Genomic DNA, 18,678 nt, shown 5'->3' on the forward strand with positions numbered 1-18,678 from the left:
TTGGATCTGATGTACTGTCTTTTAGTAATAAAATGAAGGTAATATTAACATATATTGTAAATTTAGCTGAATGTCATTTTTAATAACTAACATTTACAAGTGGGAAAACTAATCATCAAATGATAGTTTATTAATGACACTGACTTGATTTCAAAATAGATTTAATAAAACATTTAAGATTAGATTGAATTGTCTTAAAGGAAAATTTTCTGTGCTGGCTCATTGGCAAAATGATACAGATATGTCTTTGGAGGGCCAAGGTTTAGCATGCATCTGGGTTCCCATTAACTGAAAACTGAGAGCTGTGGAGGTATTCTGTCATTCCTGAAATAAATAAAAAAAAAACCCTCAAACAAAACCAGCAACCTGTACATTATATCTCTGATGTCATTTCCATGAATTATTTAAATCAATGGATTACATTCATGTAAAATGAATTCTGAAATGAGGCTGTAGACTTCAGTGGGACAGCAATTTGATTCTCAGCATAGTTGTTACTGAGGAAGTGCTTCATTTTATTCTAGTTGCCATTTTGATCACATGCTTATGAAGCACTGGGTCATGGGAAAATTTGCACTCCTTTCCCCCCAAAAGTATAGCTTGTAAGGAGGGAAGCTGCATTTTACAATGTACCAAGTAAATTAAGTTTATGACAGTCATATGCTTTATTAGTGTTTCAGTGAAAAAAACTTGTTATTTAATTTTAGAAACTGAAAACATTCATTTTAAATATACAATGACATAAAATATGGTCACTCATCTTCAGTTTGCTCCATTAGTCTTACTGTATTGTATCTAGTAGCTCTCAAATCATTAGAAATAAAGAAAGACTAAAAATACGATGCAAACTTAATGCTTGATTTTCACACAGACGTAAATTAGGTGTAACTGTAATGAAATGAATGGATTTTAAAGACAGAAAACTATCAAAATCAGGCCCTGAGTCCTTAATAGCCCTTACTGGCTTTTCATTTGTCAGCTGTTCTACCCAACATATTGCAGGAACAGCGAGGTATGACTTGTGGGTATGTCTGAGCCAGACTGCAAAACTTTAAAAAAAGGTGAGTAACTTGATTCTTCTACCGATGAAACCTATTTTATAACAATTCTCCTTTTTGGAGGCCTACAAGGACTTATTTGCTGGAGGAAAGAATGGAAAAAAGAGAACAGGGAATGAAATTTGGCCATGTAAATTCCTTTCTTGAAACATCATGCCTGTAGTCAAATAATAACTGCCTAAACAGTACTTGAAGCTCAATTTCCTGTAAGATTTATGCTCAAACGTTTTAGCTTAGATGTGCAAAATATTATTGTTTGATGAGTATAACAACTTGGAGGTATTTTAAAATTAACTCCTGGAGAATCAGCTCCTTCCTAGGTGTGGTACATATCCAGTTATGATTCACATTTTGTACAAACTTGTTCTCTCGTATGGTACATTTTAAAGTTACTTAGAAAAGAGTTCCTCAAAAATAAATAATTTAATGTGCTTCCTGAGGGGAAAAAGGGATAACAGCTGCAAACCCCTTTTTGATGCAGAATATCTGAAATATGTGAAGATATAGTAAATCAACAAGATGATCAGAAAAGTATGCAGAAAAACATAGGAATAATAACAGGGTTATAAATAAAATGCGAATTTCAAATTGGAAAACGCATATATTGCCTTAGAAGCCAGCAACATTAGTGCTGAAATTCTCATTTTTCCATAACACCATAACATACGAACTGCAACGTGGAGTCAAACTAATGGTCCATCTAACGTACTGTTTTGTCTTCCTAACATTTTCCTATCCCGGAACAGACAGATGAGAACAGATTGAAGAGAATTTTTGCCAGAATTCCCCATGTTCCAGCAAGTATTCCTAAATTTCAGAAGACCTCCCTGTAATCTCAGGGTCTTACTGCCGAATTTGCAGAGTGTCAGACATTTCTCCTGTTGTCCCTGTAGCACACATGGAAACTCAAGAAAGGAAAGTTTTGCATTAACCTAGAAACAGCTAGAAGAGCTATATATCCACAGACAACTTTGCAAATTCATTCATTCTCTCTGAAAATACATGTTGAAGCCTTTCAGTAGGACTGAGCAGCCAGAAGGACAACTTGTACTACTCAAGGCCAAGGAGTGTGGCAGGAAGGGGGAAAGTCACGGCGTGGCTCACTCAGGTTTCTCTCCACCATGTCCCCAAGGACATTAGTGTCCAAGCCTGCAGCTGCCTACATCATACAGAATGGACAGAAAACTGCAAATGCTGCTTCAGTGGGTGTCCACACACCCCTCACAGGCTTCTTTTGCTCCCAAAGGAAGTTGATTTGGCTCCAAAATAATTTGTACTTCTGCCACTAGTTTGCTTCAATAACAGATTATTTCAGTTTTGAAAAGGAAAAATCATCAGTATTCCCTAACAGGAAGGTAGACACAAGTCTACTTAAAAGGTTTCTTAAATTATTCCAAATCAAATGGTAGTCCAACCAGGCCACTTTTTTGTATGTTGATCTTGGTAAGGCAGAAATCATATTGGCAAAGCTAAAGTGCACAACTTCTCAACCTGAGTGGTTATTGGGCAGCATCGTATCTGTCAGGGTGACACTGACGCTGTCAGGCTATTACAGACTGGGCTCCAGAATTATATGCTGTCTGAGGGACTATAAAGCAATGAAAAATTCTCATGGTTTATATACAGGGAAATCTGAACTCTTTGATGATCAGTAGAAGGAAGATGACAAATGGCATTTTATCCTTGAGATACATGGAACTGAGAAAATTAGAGAAACCAAAGAAAACCTATACATTCTTTCAGAACACTGCATCAGCATGTTTTAGATTGCTAATCCCAAATGCTAATCTGACCTAGCTACTCGGATAATTTACTTCCTCATGTCCTCTAAATTTTCCCTATCTTTCAGACTCTCCCTGTTAAGAAGAGAGAAGTAGGAATTAAAAAGAATGAGAAATAAATGGAAAAGAAAGGCAATAATGTAATACCAGCAGTGGTTAGAGTCATCATCTGTATAGGTCAAAGGAGTCACTAAAAAATGTGGACAATTATTATTACAGTGAGTTAAATAAGATATTGAGATTGAGAAAGACCAGAATACAGGTGGATTTTTTTGCTGCATAATTATATATACATTTTAAACTGAGTGATAACTAGATTATCAATGAATATATCACTGAAACTGAGAACTTAATGCTCAACACTCTCCCAGACAGTTATCAAAGACACAAGAAATTATGCTAACAGGAAGGGCTTGTGTACCTAAAAGCTTGTCTTTTTCCAGTCTAGTAAAAGATAGTGCCTTGCCTTATTAAATCTGCCTTGCTTAGGTTCTTAGCTCATCAAGACAATAACAAAACTATCACCACAACACTTACTTTTAAAACACAGGTGTAATTTTAGCCCTCAGAATAAAAGTTTCACTACAAGGCAACGTAGTGAGAGCATGTATATTGACTGAGACTGTTGTGCCTTCACCCTGAGGAAAATAGTCCTGTATCTAAGGAAGCCAGCCTAACTTCATCATTGACTTAAACCGGACCAGTTTTAAGTAAGTTTTTTGTTTTGCAAGACTTCTTAGTCCCTAAAGGTTAATTGGAGTGAGGCATAGCATTAAAAATCTTGTTTGGTGTACTCTTTCATTTTCTTATTTTACAAATCATAATAAAAATAAAACTCATAGCTTTGAAAAATCTGTGCCAAATGAAAAAGGGGATTTTCTAGAGTTATAGATAATTAAAATGCTCCAGTAAAATTCCATGATAACTGTGACAAGCTGGCATGCTGAAGCAACTAAGTGAAACTGCTGTGACCCACCACATTTTTTGAGGACAGTTAAGTGTAAGAAAGAAACAGCTCTTCCTGAGTCTTCAACTCTCAGCTTATTGCTCCAGTGCGAGTAGGAGCACCAAAACTGATGCTGAGTCAAGTGATGATACGGATTGCATACCCTTGTAGCAATGCTGAATATTATAGGAATGAGAAATACAGCACTATTAAAAAAGAACTCTTCTGTTCCCCATTTTCTTCAAACTTATTCTTGAGAACTGGTAGTTCTCTAAGGTGTAATCCTTTCCACACCACTATCCCCTCACAAAAAAGAGAAAAATTTACAAAAAAGAGAAAAATTTACAAAAAAGATTTCCTTGTACAAAGTTCCTCAGTCCCCTGAATTAGCTGATAGTAGCATCTTTTCCTTTGTCTCACATAGAGATTTCTGCTCTGCTACTGCATACATGCTCAGTTACCACAGTGCTTGGGCTCAGAGAAATATCCCATTCATTTTGGAAAAAATACTTCTTATGAGAACACTTGCAAATGAAGACCTAAATTTGATCCCTCACTCCTCAGCCTGGAGTATCTTAAGAATGTATTTATAACAGCCTGTGAGCACAGAGACTGTAACAGGATTTACTTAGAACATCGCTCAAGGGAGGAGTGGTTCTTGTCTCCAGGCTAAGAATATCTCCAACACAAAGTTTGAGAAAGGGATAAAGATGGGAATACTTTCTAGAGAAATCATATACACTCAGATAGAAAAGAGTAAGGAGAATTGGACAGTAATGTGGTGGCTTGCACCAAACTGGTACTGTAACATTTCTATTTGCTTTCTGCTTATGTCCTTAATTGGTTCCTTCTGTACTGCTAGCAGCAGCCCTCCAGAGTACACAGTCCGATGACAGCCATGTTATGTCGATCCTGTGACAGATATTTACTGATTTGTCTTCAGGAATGATTCAGTTTCCAGATCTATCTTCCCAGGCATAGGCAAAAGACATGATACAGGAGGTTTTTATTTTATTCCTAACTTTGTCTTTGCATGCCTCAGGTAGCTATTTATTTCAAAAAAGAAACATTTGTGCCCAAGTTGTAACATGTTAGCAAAAAAAAAAAAAAAAAAAAAAAAAGACTGAAGTTTAGAAAATGAAGCCAGTGTCGTGGTAAGAAAGAATAGGTGGCTAGGGAAAAGGCTGGAGAAGCAACAAGCTGAGACATCACCTCTGAAACCTGAATGTTTTTAAAGGATGCGTTTGGAGAAGATAATGACTGGATTTGAAGAAGCTGGTCATAGTAAAATAATGTCAGGCACTCAATACCTCAAATGCAACTTTGGAAGATTATAGTGCCTGTTGCAAGAAGTTTCTTGTAAGGAGTTTTCCATGGGAAATGCTTGATTGAGTCAATCAAAATATGGGATAACTATTACACATTTTATAATTTTGCACATGATAGTCAGGATTTCATTCCAGTAGGTCATTTGATTCTCTGCAGGTGGCTCTGTTGGTTTCTGGAATAGTATACTGTGAATTACATGTTACACAAATGAAAGGCAGTTATAATTCTGGGTAACATTGTATTTGATTCTACAAACATCTTTAGGCCTAATGCAAGGATTCCTTTGAATAATTTATCCAGCTAAGTGTCTGTGGTCCCAAACTCCTAATTTAAAAATGTTGATAAATGAAGTATCTCTTTAGCTAATAAATGAAGTATCTCTTTAGTTATCCTTTGTCAGCAACATTCATTTTAATGGAAAGTGAGTTTACAGGGTTACATGATTGAACTACTGAGCCAAGTCAGTGTTGGCAAATGATGGGCTAAATTATTGATGTTACACACTAATGAATTCTGATGAGAAATAAAATACAGACATTACATTTCAAGTGGTTCATAATTATTTTTGTACTTTAAAAGCAATTTTATTCTTTTACCAAATCATACTGGTTCTGTAAAACAAAAACATAGTTAGTGATTATAACTAAAATTATTGAGTTTGAGGCAAAAATGCTCCTGTAAGTTTTCTTATGCAAGTATAATGCTATTCACACTAGGATTCTGATTTCTTCTTATACTTCTGGGAGAGGGTAATTAAATTAAATGTCTAAATTTTTAAACCGCTGTCTTTAAATAAAATAATCTACTTTGCAACCATGGTTAAGAGTTCAGTAGATGAGTTTATAATCTATGATATATCAGCATGTTTACTAGAGATGTTCCGAACTACCATAATTAATTCAGGTGACGACAAAAACAGAAGAGCTGCCAAAAAGGAGCTTTCAACATGTAAACAGTTCATCATTAAACCTGTGTTTTGATATATGTTTAAAATGGGTAGAAGGAGGTTACTAAACTTCAGATAGCCCAAAGTGATGTTGCAAGGTTGAATCATTAATTTAAAATGTCATTCCTCTGATTCTTTACTCACTGTACTGGATAAAGAAATTTAATTTCTTAGTTTTTACTTATAAAACCAGAGCTAAGCATTTGCTCATTTGGCAACAGTATAACTTCATAAACCCTATCATTAATCTTGTCTTCCTAAAAATGGGCTTTATTTAACTTTTCTTAATTATACACTGACGGCTTCTGTCAATTGCTGGAAAAGCAAATCTATGAAGTGTCGTTTCCTTTTCTTTTTGACACATAACAACTGAATAACTGTCTTACTTGTTGGCTTATTGCTGTATTCTCTTGTCATTCAAAACTACCATTGGCTTCTTGAAGGAGTAAGTACATGGAAAACTGTTCTGGTTTTACTTACAAAGGGAATCTTGTGATCCAAATGATCGACCTTTGAGGCCAAGGTCTCAAAAGAGACATGAATGAGCTACAGAATCATCATCATAGGCCTCAGTGTTACCTATAATTTGGCCTTAAACTTGAACACAGTAGCCAAATATGTACAGTTATTTTAGCATAAAAGTCTCAGAAACACAGCATTTTATATTAAATGGAACTATTTAGAAGGTTGTTTGTTCTGTTGCTATACAGGTATCTATCAGCACAGCTGGTGGAAATGTAATGTACATTCAAACTATGTTTTCTTTTGTTTAGCCAGTATTGCTTAAGAAAACTATGGCTTTTCTGCTATTCAGTACTATTGCTCCAATCAGGACAAACATGATTTAGAAAAATAACACTACAGATGAGAAATGGTTATGTTTCTCTGGAAGAAAAAACCCACAAACTTTTCACAGAACCATAATAAAATACTTTGAGACATTTTGATTGTGTATATTCTTTCCCATATTGTCCCAGATGATACTCATAACACACCTACTCAAACCAAGACAGCTAAGCTCTGCAAAAAGAATCAAGGATTCCTATATGTTTGGCTAGGAGGAACTTGAACAAATTATTAATGGATTTTGAACCACTGGTGTTTAAACCATTTCAACTCATTTTTCTATAACAGGAAGGACTCCCCTGAACTGTAATCAGGGCTGAGAGCATTGCATATTATGAAAGTTGCCAAGCATTTGCTTTTATAGGATCCGGTTTATTTATTTATTTATTTATTTATTTATTTTACAATTTATCCAAAACTTAGGCATTGGGCTCAAATGCTCGATTTCTTTGGTAAATTTCAAAAATGACAGAAATGGGTCATACAGTACTACCAACAAAATTTCAGAGCCATGAGGCTCTGAAAACACAGTTTACCCATGCTCCGTAAATGTCAGCTTGAGCTCAGTAGCTCTGAAAACTACATTTTTACAAACTTGAGCCTTGCAATAGGTAAGGCTTCTCCAGCAGTAGTATCTCAGGACTGCTGTGGTTTGGGTTGGGTCTAGGGGCCTTAGGGTTGAGGTTTCCTGACTGTGCTTCCATTTTGCCCAGTAGATGCTGGAGAAGGAGGAAATTGCTTGATCTAAGTGTGACAGAACACGAACCAAAGTGGAGCAACAGTTAGATTTGGAGGAGGCTTATGAGGAGATAGAATTGGGCTGCAGAGAAGGAAAATTGTCAGTGTTCTGTCAGGTGAGGGTAGAGACTGGAACTGTCAGGTCTCCGAGACTGGGAGTTAGAAGAAGGTGACCATTGGTTAGAAAAAGAAGAGATGGAGGCTGAGACTTGAGGAAGCAACCAGGGAACAGAGGTAGTGCCAGAGCCTAAGGCTGGAAAAGGAGCTTGAAGGGAGAGCAGAAATGGCTGGGTCAGCAGTCTGGGAACAAGGCAGGTTCAGGAGAGAGGTCTGACATTCATCTGGGATGAGACGCAGCACCAACACTGGGTTGGGAAATCAGAGACTATGAGCTGGAGAGAATTCAATTAGATAAAAAGGCTGAGCAATAAATTACTGAATAAGAGAGAGACGACAGCCTACCACAGTTGCTATTTACTCCATTATTTAAAGTGGCAGATAAGTGTATTGGCACTAATTCTGCTGATGATCAAGGTATATATATATAAAACCATTTATATTCTTGGAAATGTTAGAGTTTAAAAAAGATCTTAAAAGAAAATTATTAAGATTACACAAAAAAAAAGAAGGTGCTCAATCTAGCAATGTTAGGATTGCTGTTATTTCTGTACACTTAATTCAGCCTATTCTGTGTAAACATTTAAACACAGATTTTAGTTACTTAATTAAAAAAGTAAAAGTTATGCTACTTCAAGAAACAGAAATCCAGTAGCCTTCAGATTCTGGAAAAGGCATCAAGCATGACAACTTTTAACATTTTTTGAAAACTTTTCAATTCGTAATACAGTGTTTCAGCACATTTTTATTCCATGAAGTTTTGAACTCTGAATCTCTCTGTCAGGGAGTACAGAGAATAATCTGAGGCTTAAAGATTGCTGTAGCAGTGACATGACTCAGTGGATCAATTTTTAAGAAGCTGGAAGTCACGCAGTTTCTCTCTTCTTGTCTTTTAAGACCTACTGGTTTGAGTAGCCCTGCTGACAATAAAAGCAGCAGAGATAATAAGCTTGCCAGTTCCTCAGATTTGACTGGAGTTTTGAGTGTTTGGCCCACAAATGTAAGTTATCAGTTACAGGTGGAAAGAAGATAAATTAATAGACTGAATTTCTGGATTCTAATTCTGTTTATTAGGAGAATAATTTTTGCTCAATGAGAAATGAAGTTTGTCTAGTAATCTCATCAACTGTTAAAGTCAGGCATCAAGTTACCTGTAGTAAACTTTTAATTCTGTAAACTTGTGCTTCATTACTACCCGCCCCCCCCATCTATACATGTCTATTAGTCAGCATATTTTAAATTAAGACATTTCTGTGTGTGCATGTTAGAAAGTGTAAGAAAGTGGGCAATTAGGGCTATTCTGGTAATATACAAGGATTGATTCCAGTAAGTGGTGGTGAATACTGAAGAGATGTAACTCTTAGGAATCCTTCTTTTAAAAGAAATTTAAAAATAAATCTCCTAGATTAGATGTCATCCTTCCATTTTCTTTTAGGTCAAAATTTTTAGTACTCAAAATACTGATACGTATTTCTACACAAAAATTGTATATTGAAAATGTACGCCTGCAAAAAACCTAAATAATTCATTACCACAACAATCCTGGCCAGGTTAATCTTAAAAATATGAGACTAATTTGTTTGTTTGCAGAGACCATCTTCTAGACTTCATCATTGACAGGCAACTAGCAGAATTGTTTGTCTTTATCCTCCTACTATACACTAGAGTTTTTAGGTGGCAGCCACATTTCTGAACGATTTGATCCATATCACGTTTACTTCCTACAGTGAAACTTTGAAGTGAAGCCATAGAAGAATTACAGTTAAGGCCACTATAGGTGTTCCTATGCATTCTAGGAAATGTTTGTGGTTATACTAGCCTTTCGGCATAAGGCTTTGAAAAATAAAGAGTTTTTGTGAAGTGTAAGAAACTTCGTGCATTAAGACATAAGTGGCATAAAAAACTAAATGCAACTGAGTTGTGCCAAATTATATGTACATTTCACTTAAAAAATGGTAAAAGAAATTATGTCATAATAAAAATATCAGAGTTTTGCCATGTGATAAGCAAAATTACAGACCATGAAAATGAGACAAAGAAATCAAGCAGGTTCTAATTTCTTCTATAAATTGGGCTTATTTTGAGATTACTTTCCACTCTCTCACTAGAAAGATCCCTCTCATCATGCTGCAACAAAATAAATGGTCACGGACATTTTGTGTGTCTATTCCATGGCAGCTGTATTTGCCACTAGACCTACATCATAAGTAAATTTGAAGATTTTGGTGAATGCTTCTCAGGGTCATCAACTCAATCTAGAAAAATCTAGACAAAAATAATCACTTTAAGGATTGAAATAAAATGTGAGATCATATTTTGAAGAATTCCAGATGTTATTATCCAAAATTCATAAGCATTTGAGATGGAAGCCATATATTTTTAGAAACTACATAGTTGATGCTGATGTCCATGTTCCTTTAGAACCCGATTAGCCAAGTAACAAATTTTTCAAGTCAGAAGCATTACTCCCATGAAGACAATCAAAAATAGCTAGTCTCAGTCCTTCTTTAACTGTACAAAATAAATATTTTATAAATGAATAATAAAACCAGAAAAAAAAAGTTCAACATTTGAAGTGGTTCCTATGAATAAATGTAACTAAATAGAAAAGCTTAGAACCAATTAAAAGGTGTGTAGCCATGTCCCCTTAAGAGGAGTTATCTGTCATCCAACCCCATATGTCTCCAAGACAAGGCAGAAACAGCAAGACTGTTAAAGTGAAATCAGCAGGCAAAAAAGACACAACTGAGTGTAATCAGCATAAATGGTGATAACTCAACCCATAACAGAGAAAAATAAAAGAGAAGGCGTACAGATTTTGAAGAGCATCAGCCCTGAGGGACACCATAACACACCTGTGTTAATAAGTTAGAGAACAAAAGATGTACTTAAATTGACTACCATCTGACAGCTAAGAAGCAAGTTAAGAATGGGTGGTTTTCGGAAAGCAAAAGGGCAAACCCTGCTTGTAATACGCAGGATTATAGTTGGTCCCGGCCTTAGTGGAACTACACTGGCTCTTTCCTGTAAGGAGGTAGAACAGGGTGCCATGAAAACCACAGATTTTGCACAGTCAGTAAACATTTTATCCTGTAAGATGCAGTATCCACTGAGATGCCTGCAGTAGATTCAGCAAAGTTTCAAAGCCTTAGGAAAGAACAGTCCTTCCTCTGGTGACCTCTGCAAAAATTGCTCAAATAAAGACAATACAACATAGATCAAAACTCTTTTCTAGTGTAAACTGGTGTAGTTCAGTACAGCTTTGCCAAAAAGTTTTTAAAGATTTCAGGATAATCAAGCAACTTGAGTAAAACTGCAGAAAATGTATAAATAATCACAGCATTCTGGAGTCAAAGCGACAGTCTGTGGGTTGATGCTTCATTCCTTTGTGCCTTATGTAGCACTTTCCACCTAATGAAAATGGGTAAAACTGCCACCATCTAAGAAGTTTCCAAACTCTAAATTCTGATGATCTATTTTTATATCACTTTGCACTGCTGTGAATGGCTATCAAAGGTGAAGATCTATTAAAAATTAAGCCAATAATCTTGTATTTATTAAAAAGGTACCTTTGTCATGCCACCATCAGAAAAAGTATGTATGAAATGCTTTAGAGTTACAACGAGGGTAGCAATGATGTTATCTTTTTTGTTAGCACTTTGGCCCCCAAAATAATTCTGGCATAACTATAGTCAAGATAAATCATCTAAAAGGATGAACTGAATTGAAGACTGTCAGGATTAAAGTACAGCCACAGTCCCAAATAAAGCTACACCTGCCATCATATATCATTTTTGTAATTAGATAGCTAATTGAATACTCAAGGGCCAAATTATTGAAACTCCAAAACATTATTGGGAAAACAAAAGTCATCAACATAACAAATACCTTGCCTGTACACTTTTGGGAGAAAAGGTTTTAAATTTTTATCAGTTTTTTCTAAATTAAAGAGATTGTTTTTACTATTTTCTGCTGGATTAAAAATGTATTTAGTAATTGTAGAAGGATTTTTGAAGACTGAAATCCTCCAGCAAACTATAGAATATGGACTGTGCTGACTGTGGTGGTGAAATTTCCCCCACATTGCTCTGTCACATTTCTTCAAACCCCAACCAGAAGAGATCTCCATGCAGCTTTTATTTGAAGAAAAGCTGTGACTGACTTCAGCAACAGTCTTTGCTCCTCTCCTACTACATAGGATGTCCTTTGACTATTAAGATAATTAAGTTTATGTGAAAAGTCAGTGTAATCTACAATGGAGCTCATAGAACTTTCTTTGACTACCACAATAAAAACAAAGACTCTTTGCAGAGCCATTAAGCATGTATGTAAACTGCCCAGAATGAAAAAAGAGCAGAGCAGTGCTCATGCACTTCTAATGCACTTCTAGTGCACTTCATGCACTGCAATTCTAATCTCTCAAATTCTGCCACTGGTTGCAATCAGACTGCACTAAAGGGATTTTTAAAACTTAAAGCAAGTTTGAAAAAAGGTAGAGCATAAGAAGATGAAACAGTCTTGCCCAAGAAGCAGTCCTGCACTTTGCTCTACAAAAAATGAAATAGATTAAGAGCCAAAATTGAAAGTATAGATCATTTCAGTCATTGATCTCTGCTCTAGCAGTTGATTTGATTGCCAACTTATTTATTCTTTGCTATTACGATGGAAGAATCTCTTATCCCTTTTTTTAACATCACAATTGAAATGCTCAATATTAAAATTTCATTTTCTGCCAGAAGTATATTCACAAAACATACAGACACTAAGTAATCCATTGATCATTCCTATTTCCAATGCAAATATTAAATGTTGAAAAAGCAAAATGGCTACAAGGATCATGATAAAAAACAGGGTATACTTAAAAGTTTGATTGAAATAAAAGGCGCTTAATATAAATTAAAATGGCATTTTGTTTTAAAAAAAAATCTATTAATGTCCCCACAAACAATGTAGACTAATGACCCTTAGCAAAAAAAATGGGTAAAGCTAGTATTTACTAGGGGTTGACTGCCATAATTCTGCCTTCATGGTTCACACTTATATTGTCGGTGCTTTGGATAATTTTCATGTATCTGGATAATATTAACATGTCTTCAGCCACATAACCAGGGTGAGAGCTCAGTAAGCATATGCACATTTCTGCTGTGACCTGAAGAATGTTTTTTGGTCTTCTTCCTCAGAACAGAGACCCCAAAGGAGGTGCATCCAGAAGGCAGCATGTTCTGGTTACGATCCCCTGGTAAAGTGCACTGCTGCTGGATAGGGCCAGGCAGACCAAAACCATGTGCAGCCGGTGCCAAGGCCAGACAGAGCACTGAGGCGGCAAACGAGGGACTCTTTGCCTTTGCTACCTTATGCATAATCATGGCAAAGCAGAGATTCTGGCCCTAGGACATTTAAGATGGTGATGGCATGAGGCAGCCTCTTATGGCCAGGCTGCTGCTTCTGGGGGCAGCAGCATCCCCCAAGGGGACGTGTCCGTTAGCCGCACGCTCCAGGGGACACCCTGCCTGCCTTGCACTAAGCCTTGGTGCAATTACCAGAGCCAGTCAGCTCAGCGCAAGGGCACGCTCAGCCTAAGGGCGTGTGTTAGCGGTGTGACAGGGAGGGAAGCCTGGAGTTAAGAGCGAGCTCAGCTCCCTGCTTAACTAGCAGGGTGGATGACCAATCGCAAATGTCTCGCATTGGTACCAGGTTTGGCGCTGATAGAAATTAGGACTGGTAATGTATATAGTTCTTTCTGAAATTAATTTGAGAGACCAGACACCAAAGAAGCTTGCCATCATAGTAAAGCTCTCCTTTTAAATTAAAACTTTTAGGGAAATTTAATTGCAAGCATCTATTTTTTTCAAATTATGATTAACAAAAGCACTTTGCTATTAGGTGGGATCCCTCCTAAGGTTTTGCTTTTTTTGGTGTTTGTTAAAGGTGATGACTAACTCCAGCACTACCTGCTACTGGAGACATCCTCCTCACTAATGGCTTTGGCAATGTCACCTTCTCATTACAGGCACAGTTCTCCCCTCTCAACCACAGAGTCTTACAGGCACTATGGTCTGTCTGCACCATTGGAAGTGAGTGGAAGGCAAGTCTAGACTTATAAAAATAGGCTTAATAGTGTAGACTAGTAATGGTGAAACACTGGTCAAATCTGTCTTCCAGTCTGAGGCAGCTCTTTATTTTCACATCGTAATTCTCCCAAAACACTGCTGCTGTGTATAACTGGAGAGTGTTGCTAGTTAAAAAGTACCTGGTGAAAAGGCCAAAACCCCCTCCATTATCTACTTTGGAGTCTCTCTTTGGATCTCACCCAGGTCATGGCTTCTGTAAAATATTAGAAAACACTTAGGCAGCCAATGTACCGTATCTACTGCCTTTTCTAATTCACTCTTCCTCTGTGATTCACCTGCTCCTGTTTGCTCTAGTCAAGGTAGCTGCTGGGACACAAGCCCTCGTGAGCGGGAATCACCCTTTCTCATCCTCACACTTTAATGAGAGACGGACACTAGGAACAACAGACTCCGGGTATTTCTTTTTGGGAGAAAAGGAAGGGAGAGTAATGGCTGTCGGATTTTTCTTTGCCACTATGCCGAATGTCATCAATAAAAGAACTTAATTGACAGAAGGATAGATTGATCTGACGATAACACAGATAAACAAAGACACCGGTCCATATATAAATAAATCACTGCCAAGACTTCTAAAATATAAAGATATCATGTTGCTGAAGGGAAATACTCTTCTATACACCTTGGTAATTTCTCTTAGCTGAATTAGTTTCCATCTTAATTTTATATATTTTCCTTGTTCACTATTTTAATTGTAAGTTATTATCAGTCAAACTGCATAAAAACATAGCAAGAATATTAGAATACCAGAAAAGGATCAGAATAACAGAAAAGGATGTCATGGATAACAAAAGCGGATAGGGGAACAGAATGTTTTCCAGACTTTGAACAAAATGTTGTCTTTGGTAGGTCTGAGCTACTTGGATCTGAACACCCTGAAATGTTGCTGGGACTTACATCTAGAAGCTTAGTTTAGGCCCATTTCTAGCTAGCTGAGTTATTCAGGGTGAAAAGATTTACAGACAGAGCTTCTCAGCATGAACAGCATGCATGGAAGAATTTATGCTAAGGTGAAGGATTTCTGCAAAACTCTTTGTAACGTGGACTAGTTATTGACATAAGAGTTCAATTGTATATGAGGTTCCCAGTACAGCTATTAAAATGTTGTGTAAAATTAGATTAATGTAAAGATTCATATGTGAAGAAACCAGCTGCCACCTGTGGCTTCCATGTCACTGCTATTATTATTCATGAGCTTTAGGCTGCACATCGATCACCTCTGTTCTTCACTGACTATTGGAGTATCTGAACACAGGAGAGAACAGAAATCATCCCAGCTATCCCCCTGCAAAAATAAAAAAGGAGCTTTTCCATATTTTCAAATTCTAAATAAGAAGTTTGAATGAAAAAAAGTGTAGCTCCGGGCTTACCTGTTTTCAATGGCACACAGTTCAGTGCAATATTCAACAAATATAACACTCCCCCAAATCCGTAAAATTAAGAGTATTAAAAATCATTAATAAAGTATCAAATATGATTATATTTTCATTTTAATTATTTTTCTTGACTTTCTGATTTTGATATGACTAGGATTTTCTAAATCTTTTCTAGAAGTAGAACATATATAGAAATTTTGAATTTTATAATAAAAATCCTCTTAATGAGATACTGAAACCAGATCATGACGCTGATGCAGTTTAATGGAATTCTACAACTTATTCAAATTAGCTTGTACTTTAATGCACCAGATATTAACTGTGAAGTGTAATTACATAATATTAAAATGTAATAAAATTGTTTCCGCAATCATACAACAAAGTCTGACTGTTAAAAATTAGAAAACAAGGTTTATAAGAATATGCTGTGCTAAAGCTGCATCAGCAACATAACTTCTTTTGCAAGGAGTAAGTCTGAAGAAATTTTTCACTGAAGTCTTTTAAAAACCCTTCACAAATGCCATCTGGTTATGGCCATTAACTATGGGAAGAGATTGAAAGGAGTGGCTTTACAGAAATATGAATAAGCTACCACAGTACAAGACAAAAAGAACATTCATACTATAGTAGTTATTTTCCCTAGTAAATATACATATCCAGGGAACAAGTCATAAAAAGAAAAACTATACATAGCTGGAAACCATTTTTAAATCTCATAACCCCCCAATGTTGCTTTTTTACAAAAAAGGGAAAGTCATCATATAACTGAGTTAGGAAGGTGTAACACTTCTAAAAAACAGTCTCCTGCTAAATAAATTAAATACAAAACCAGTGAAAATGACAATATTGTTTCCCATGGAAATAATATTTGCACAAAACAGGACACAGTAACATTTTCTAAAACAATGGAGCCGCAGTACTAATGCCGCTCTATGTTTCAAATATTTATATCCAATGTATTTATAATAATCTTTTCAAAGGTTTGTGAGAAATAAATCTAATCTCCCCCTTTTTTTCAAACTACGCATGGTATATGTGCTAACTTACTGAATTCATCCTTCATGCAATTCCAGTTTATTAAAGAGGTTAAAAATTTATAAAACTCTGATGGGATATGGTTTTAATGCTTCATCACACTACCCATCATTTGCTTTTCAATCTAGATCAGAATGATCTTTCCGACTTCCCTGCAATCACCTACCTGCACAGCTAATATTTTCTGAGCATTCTCCTGAGAGGCTGCCTGGATCCTCGCCAGCCCAGCCTGGATGGAGAGGCCGCGCCGGCTCCACCGCGCCACCAGCGCCCCGCGCAGCCTCCTCTGCAGCGCCCGCAGCTGGGACAGCAACCGCAACGCCAACACCGCCAACACCAACGCCAAAGCCAACGCCAACGGGAACAAGGCGGGGGGGGGGGGGTGTTGGGGCAGGGGGGAGAGGCAAGGGGGGGAGGGGGGAGGGAAAAAAAAGGGAGAAAAAAATTAAATTCCCAAGTCAGAGTAGGAGAGGAAATTAATGGCAGCGTTCAAGAAGAATGATGGAGGGAAATATAGAAAGCAGTCAATAGCCCATTCTGCGCTGTACGGACCTGACAGGAATTTCACAGTCTCTTGGTTTTTCAGCCCACTCATGCGCATTCATCAGAAACCAGTCACATCTGGCTGCCAGGATGGGGGGTTAATTTTCTCTAAATGCCTCAGCAGTTTTGTTCTAGCTGAGGCAAACTCTGTGACTGCAAAGCTGATGAGTAAAATATTTCTACTTCACCCAGTTTAACTCAAAACCGATAGCCTCAGGACATATTGAACCTTTCTTAAAAAAATAATCTTTTGAAGCTTTTTGAATGGCACATCAGGTCAGGCCAAAGTTTAAAATGCAAGTTTAAGACTTTGATGGACATGAGGGCTTTTTTTCCCCTGTGTAAAGCTTATCATAGCTTGGCAATGTGTGCTTTAGTGCATGACAAAACTAAAGAGAATTAACTTAGCCATCAACTGCTCAGGGAGAACAATAACAGGAAAGAAATTTCCAGATAGAAGTTCCTATTAATCTACCCAGCTATAACCACATGACATGAAAGCATCTAACAGCACTAAATTGCACTGAATGCGGTGGCTGAGAGTGACACTACTTAAAAAAAGGATTTTATATAGACGTATAGAAAAGATAACACTTATCCTGGGAACCGCATTCAGTGCAAAGAATCCTAACTGTGATTATTCAAAGTGGGAATGCTTACCTGATAGGCTTTTGCTATTGGCTAACAGTAATTATTGTTACAATCTACAGCTGAGACTGCTATCAGTTTTTCCTTAATCTGCATGTATTTGGAACTCGTAAACAGGGTGTGGCAGGTCTCAGTCTAGAAGAAAAATGTTTTCATGAGATCTGAAAATCTACCAACACAGAATGTTTTTGAAAACGACTGTGAGTTTTGGTAAATTCTGCAAACGTTGCTGCATACTCTAGACTAGTTGCAATTTGGAAAATGGAAATTTAAACCAACTACATTATTGCTTAGTGGGAATACATGGTTTTGTGTTTCATCAAGTTAATTATTTCAATAAATTCCATAGCTATTGTTAGCACGAGGCCTTCAAGAGTATGCCTGTCAACCAGATTAACACAATGGATTGTACCATTCCTTTGGAAATACTACATTTCATTAAGGTCAATGCCACAGGTCAATAATTGGATCAGTTATAAAGAAGCTTTTACGTGATAAGATATGACTGCTCTTTAGGAGCAAGCGCAGTGTACCAGGTGAAAAATATACTTTTTCAAAAGAATGTAGATTATAGTAATATCAAGTGAGCTATTATAGCCTAGAGAGTAATTAATGCACATTTTCAAAATTAATGGTCTGATTTTCAGAGATACTGAGTTTCCACAAGTCCCATTAGATCCTATGGAAGCTGTGAGTACTCTGCATCTTTGTAAATGAGGCTGTAAAATATTAAAACAGATCTTTGTACATAATTTTTTTTGAGTCCTGCCAGTGTATATTAAAAATAACATGATGGAACGTAGATGAACTCAATGGGAAAATGTAGAAATATCAATCTGAATCACAGCCAAAACCTGAAACCGTATATGAATACGTTTTCCAATTTGAAGAACCTTTTCTAAGTACCACTGTTCCTTTCCCCCTATTTTAAGAATATTTTTTCTCTCTTTCTGCAGTTCTGCTGTTAATCCAAATATTTTCAAATCTCATGTTGTATGATACCATTGTGGAGTCTGAAAAAGAATGTAGGTAAGAGAGGAGCAAACCAAACACCTTACGACATTTTCATAAAACATTCTGCTTTCAGCCCTAGAAAAACAAAATAAGTAGAAAACTATTGTTGGATTCTCAAAATTCTGATTTTTGTAAAAAGGTAAAATAATTGCAAGATATGTTGTCATGATGAG

The 18,678-nt window shown here is 36.6% G+C and overlaps 1 protein-coding gene across 1 annotated transcript in view; it reads right to left on the reverse strand.

Moving 5' to 3' along the window:
• The window catches only part of CCDC178 (coiled-coil domain containing 178), a 176,530-nt gene that overhangs the window by 3,099 nt on the left and 154,753 nt on the right, over nucleotides 1-18,678 (reverse strand). The window contains exon 18 of the mRNA XM_075024310.1: nucleotides 16,467-16,601. Coding sequence (XP_074880411.1) covers nucleotides 16,467-16,601 — 135 coding nt within the window. The remainder of the gene's footprint in view (nucleotides 1-16,466; nucleotides 16,602-18,678) is intronic.

Source organism: Buteo buteo, chromosome 3 (assembly GCF_964188355.1).
Source record: "Buteo buteo chromosome 3, bButBut1.hap1.1, whole genome shotgun sequence".
Taxonomy (NCBI): domain Eukaryota; kingdom Metazoa; phylum Chordata; class Aves; order Accipitriformes; family Accipitridae; genus Buteo; species Buteo buteo.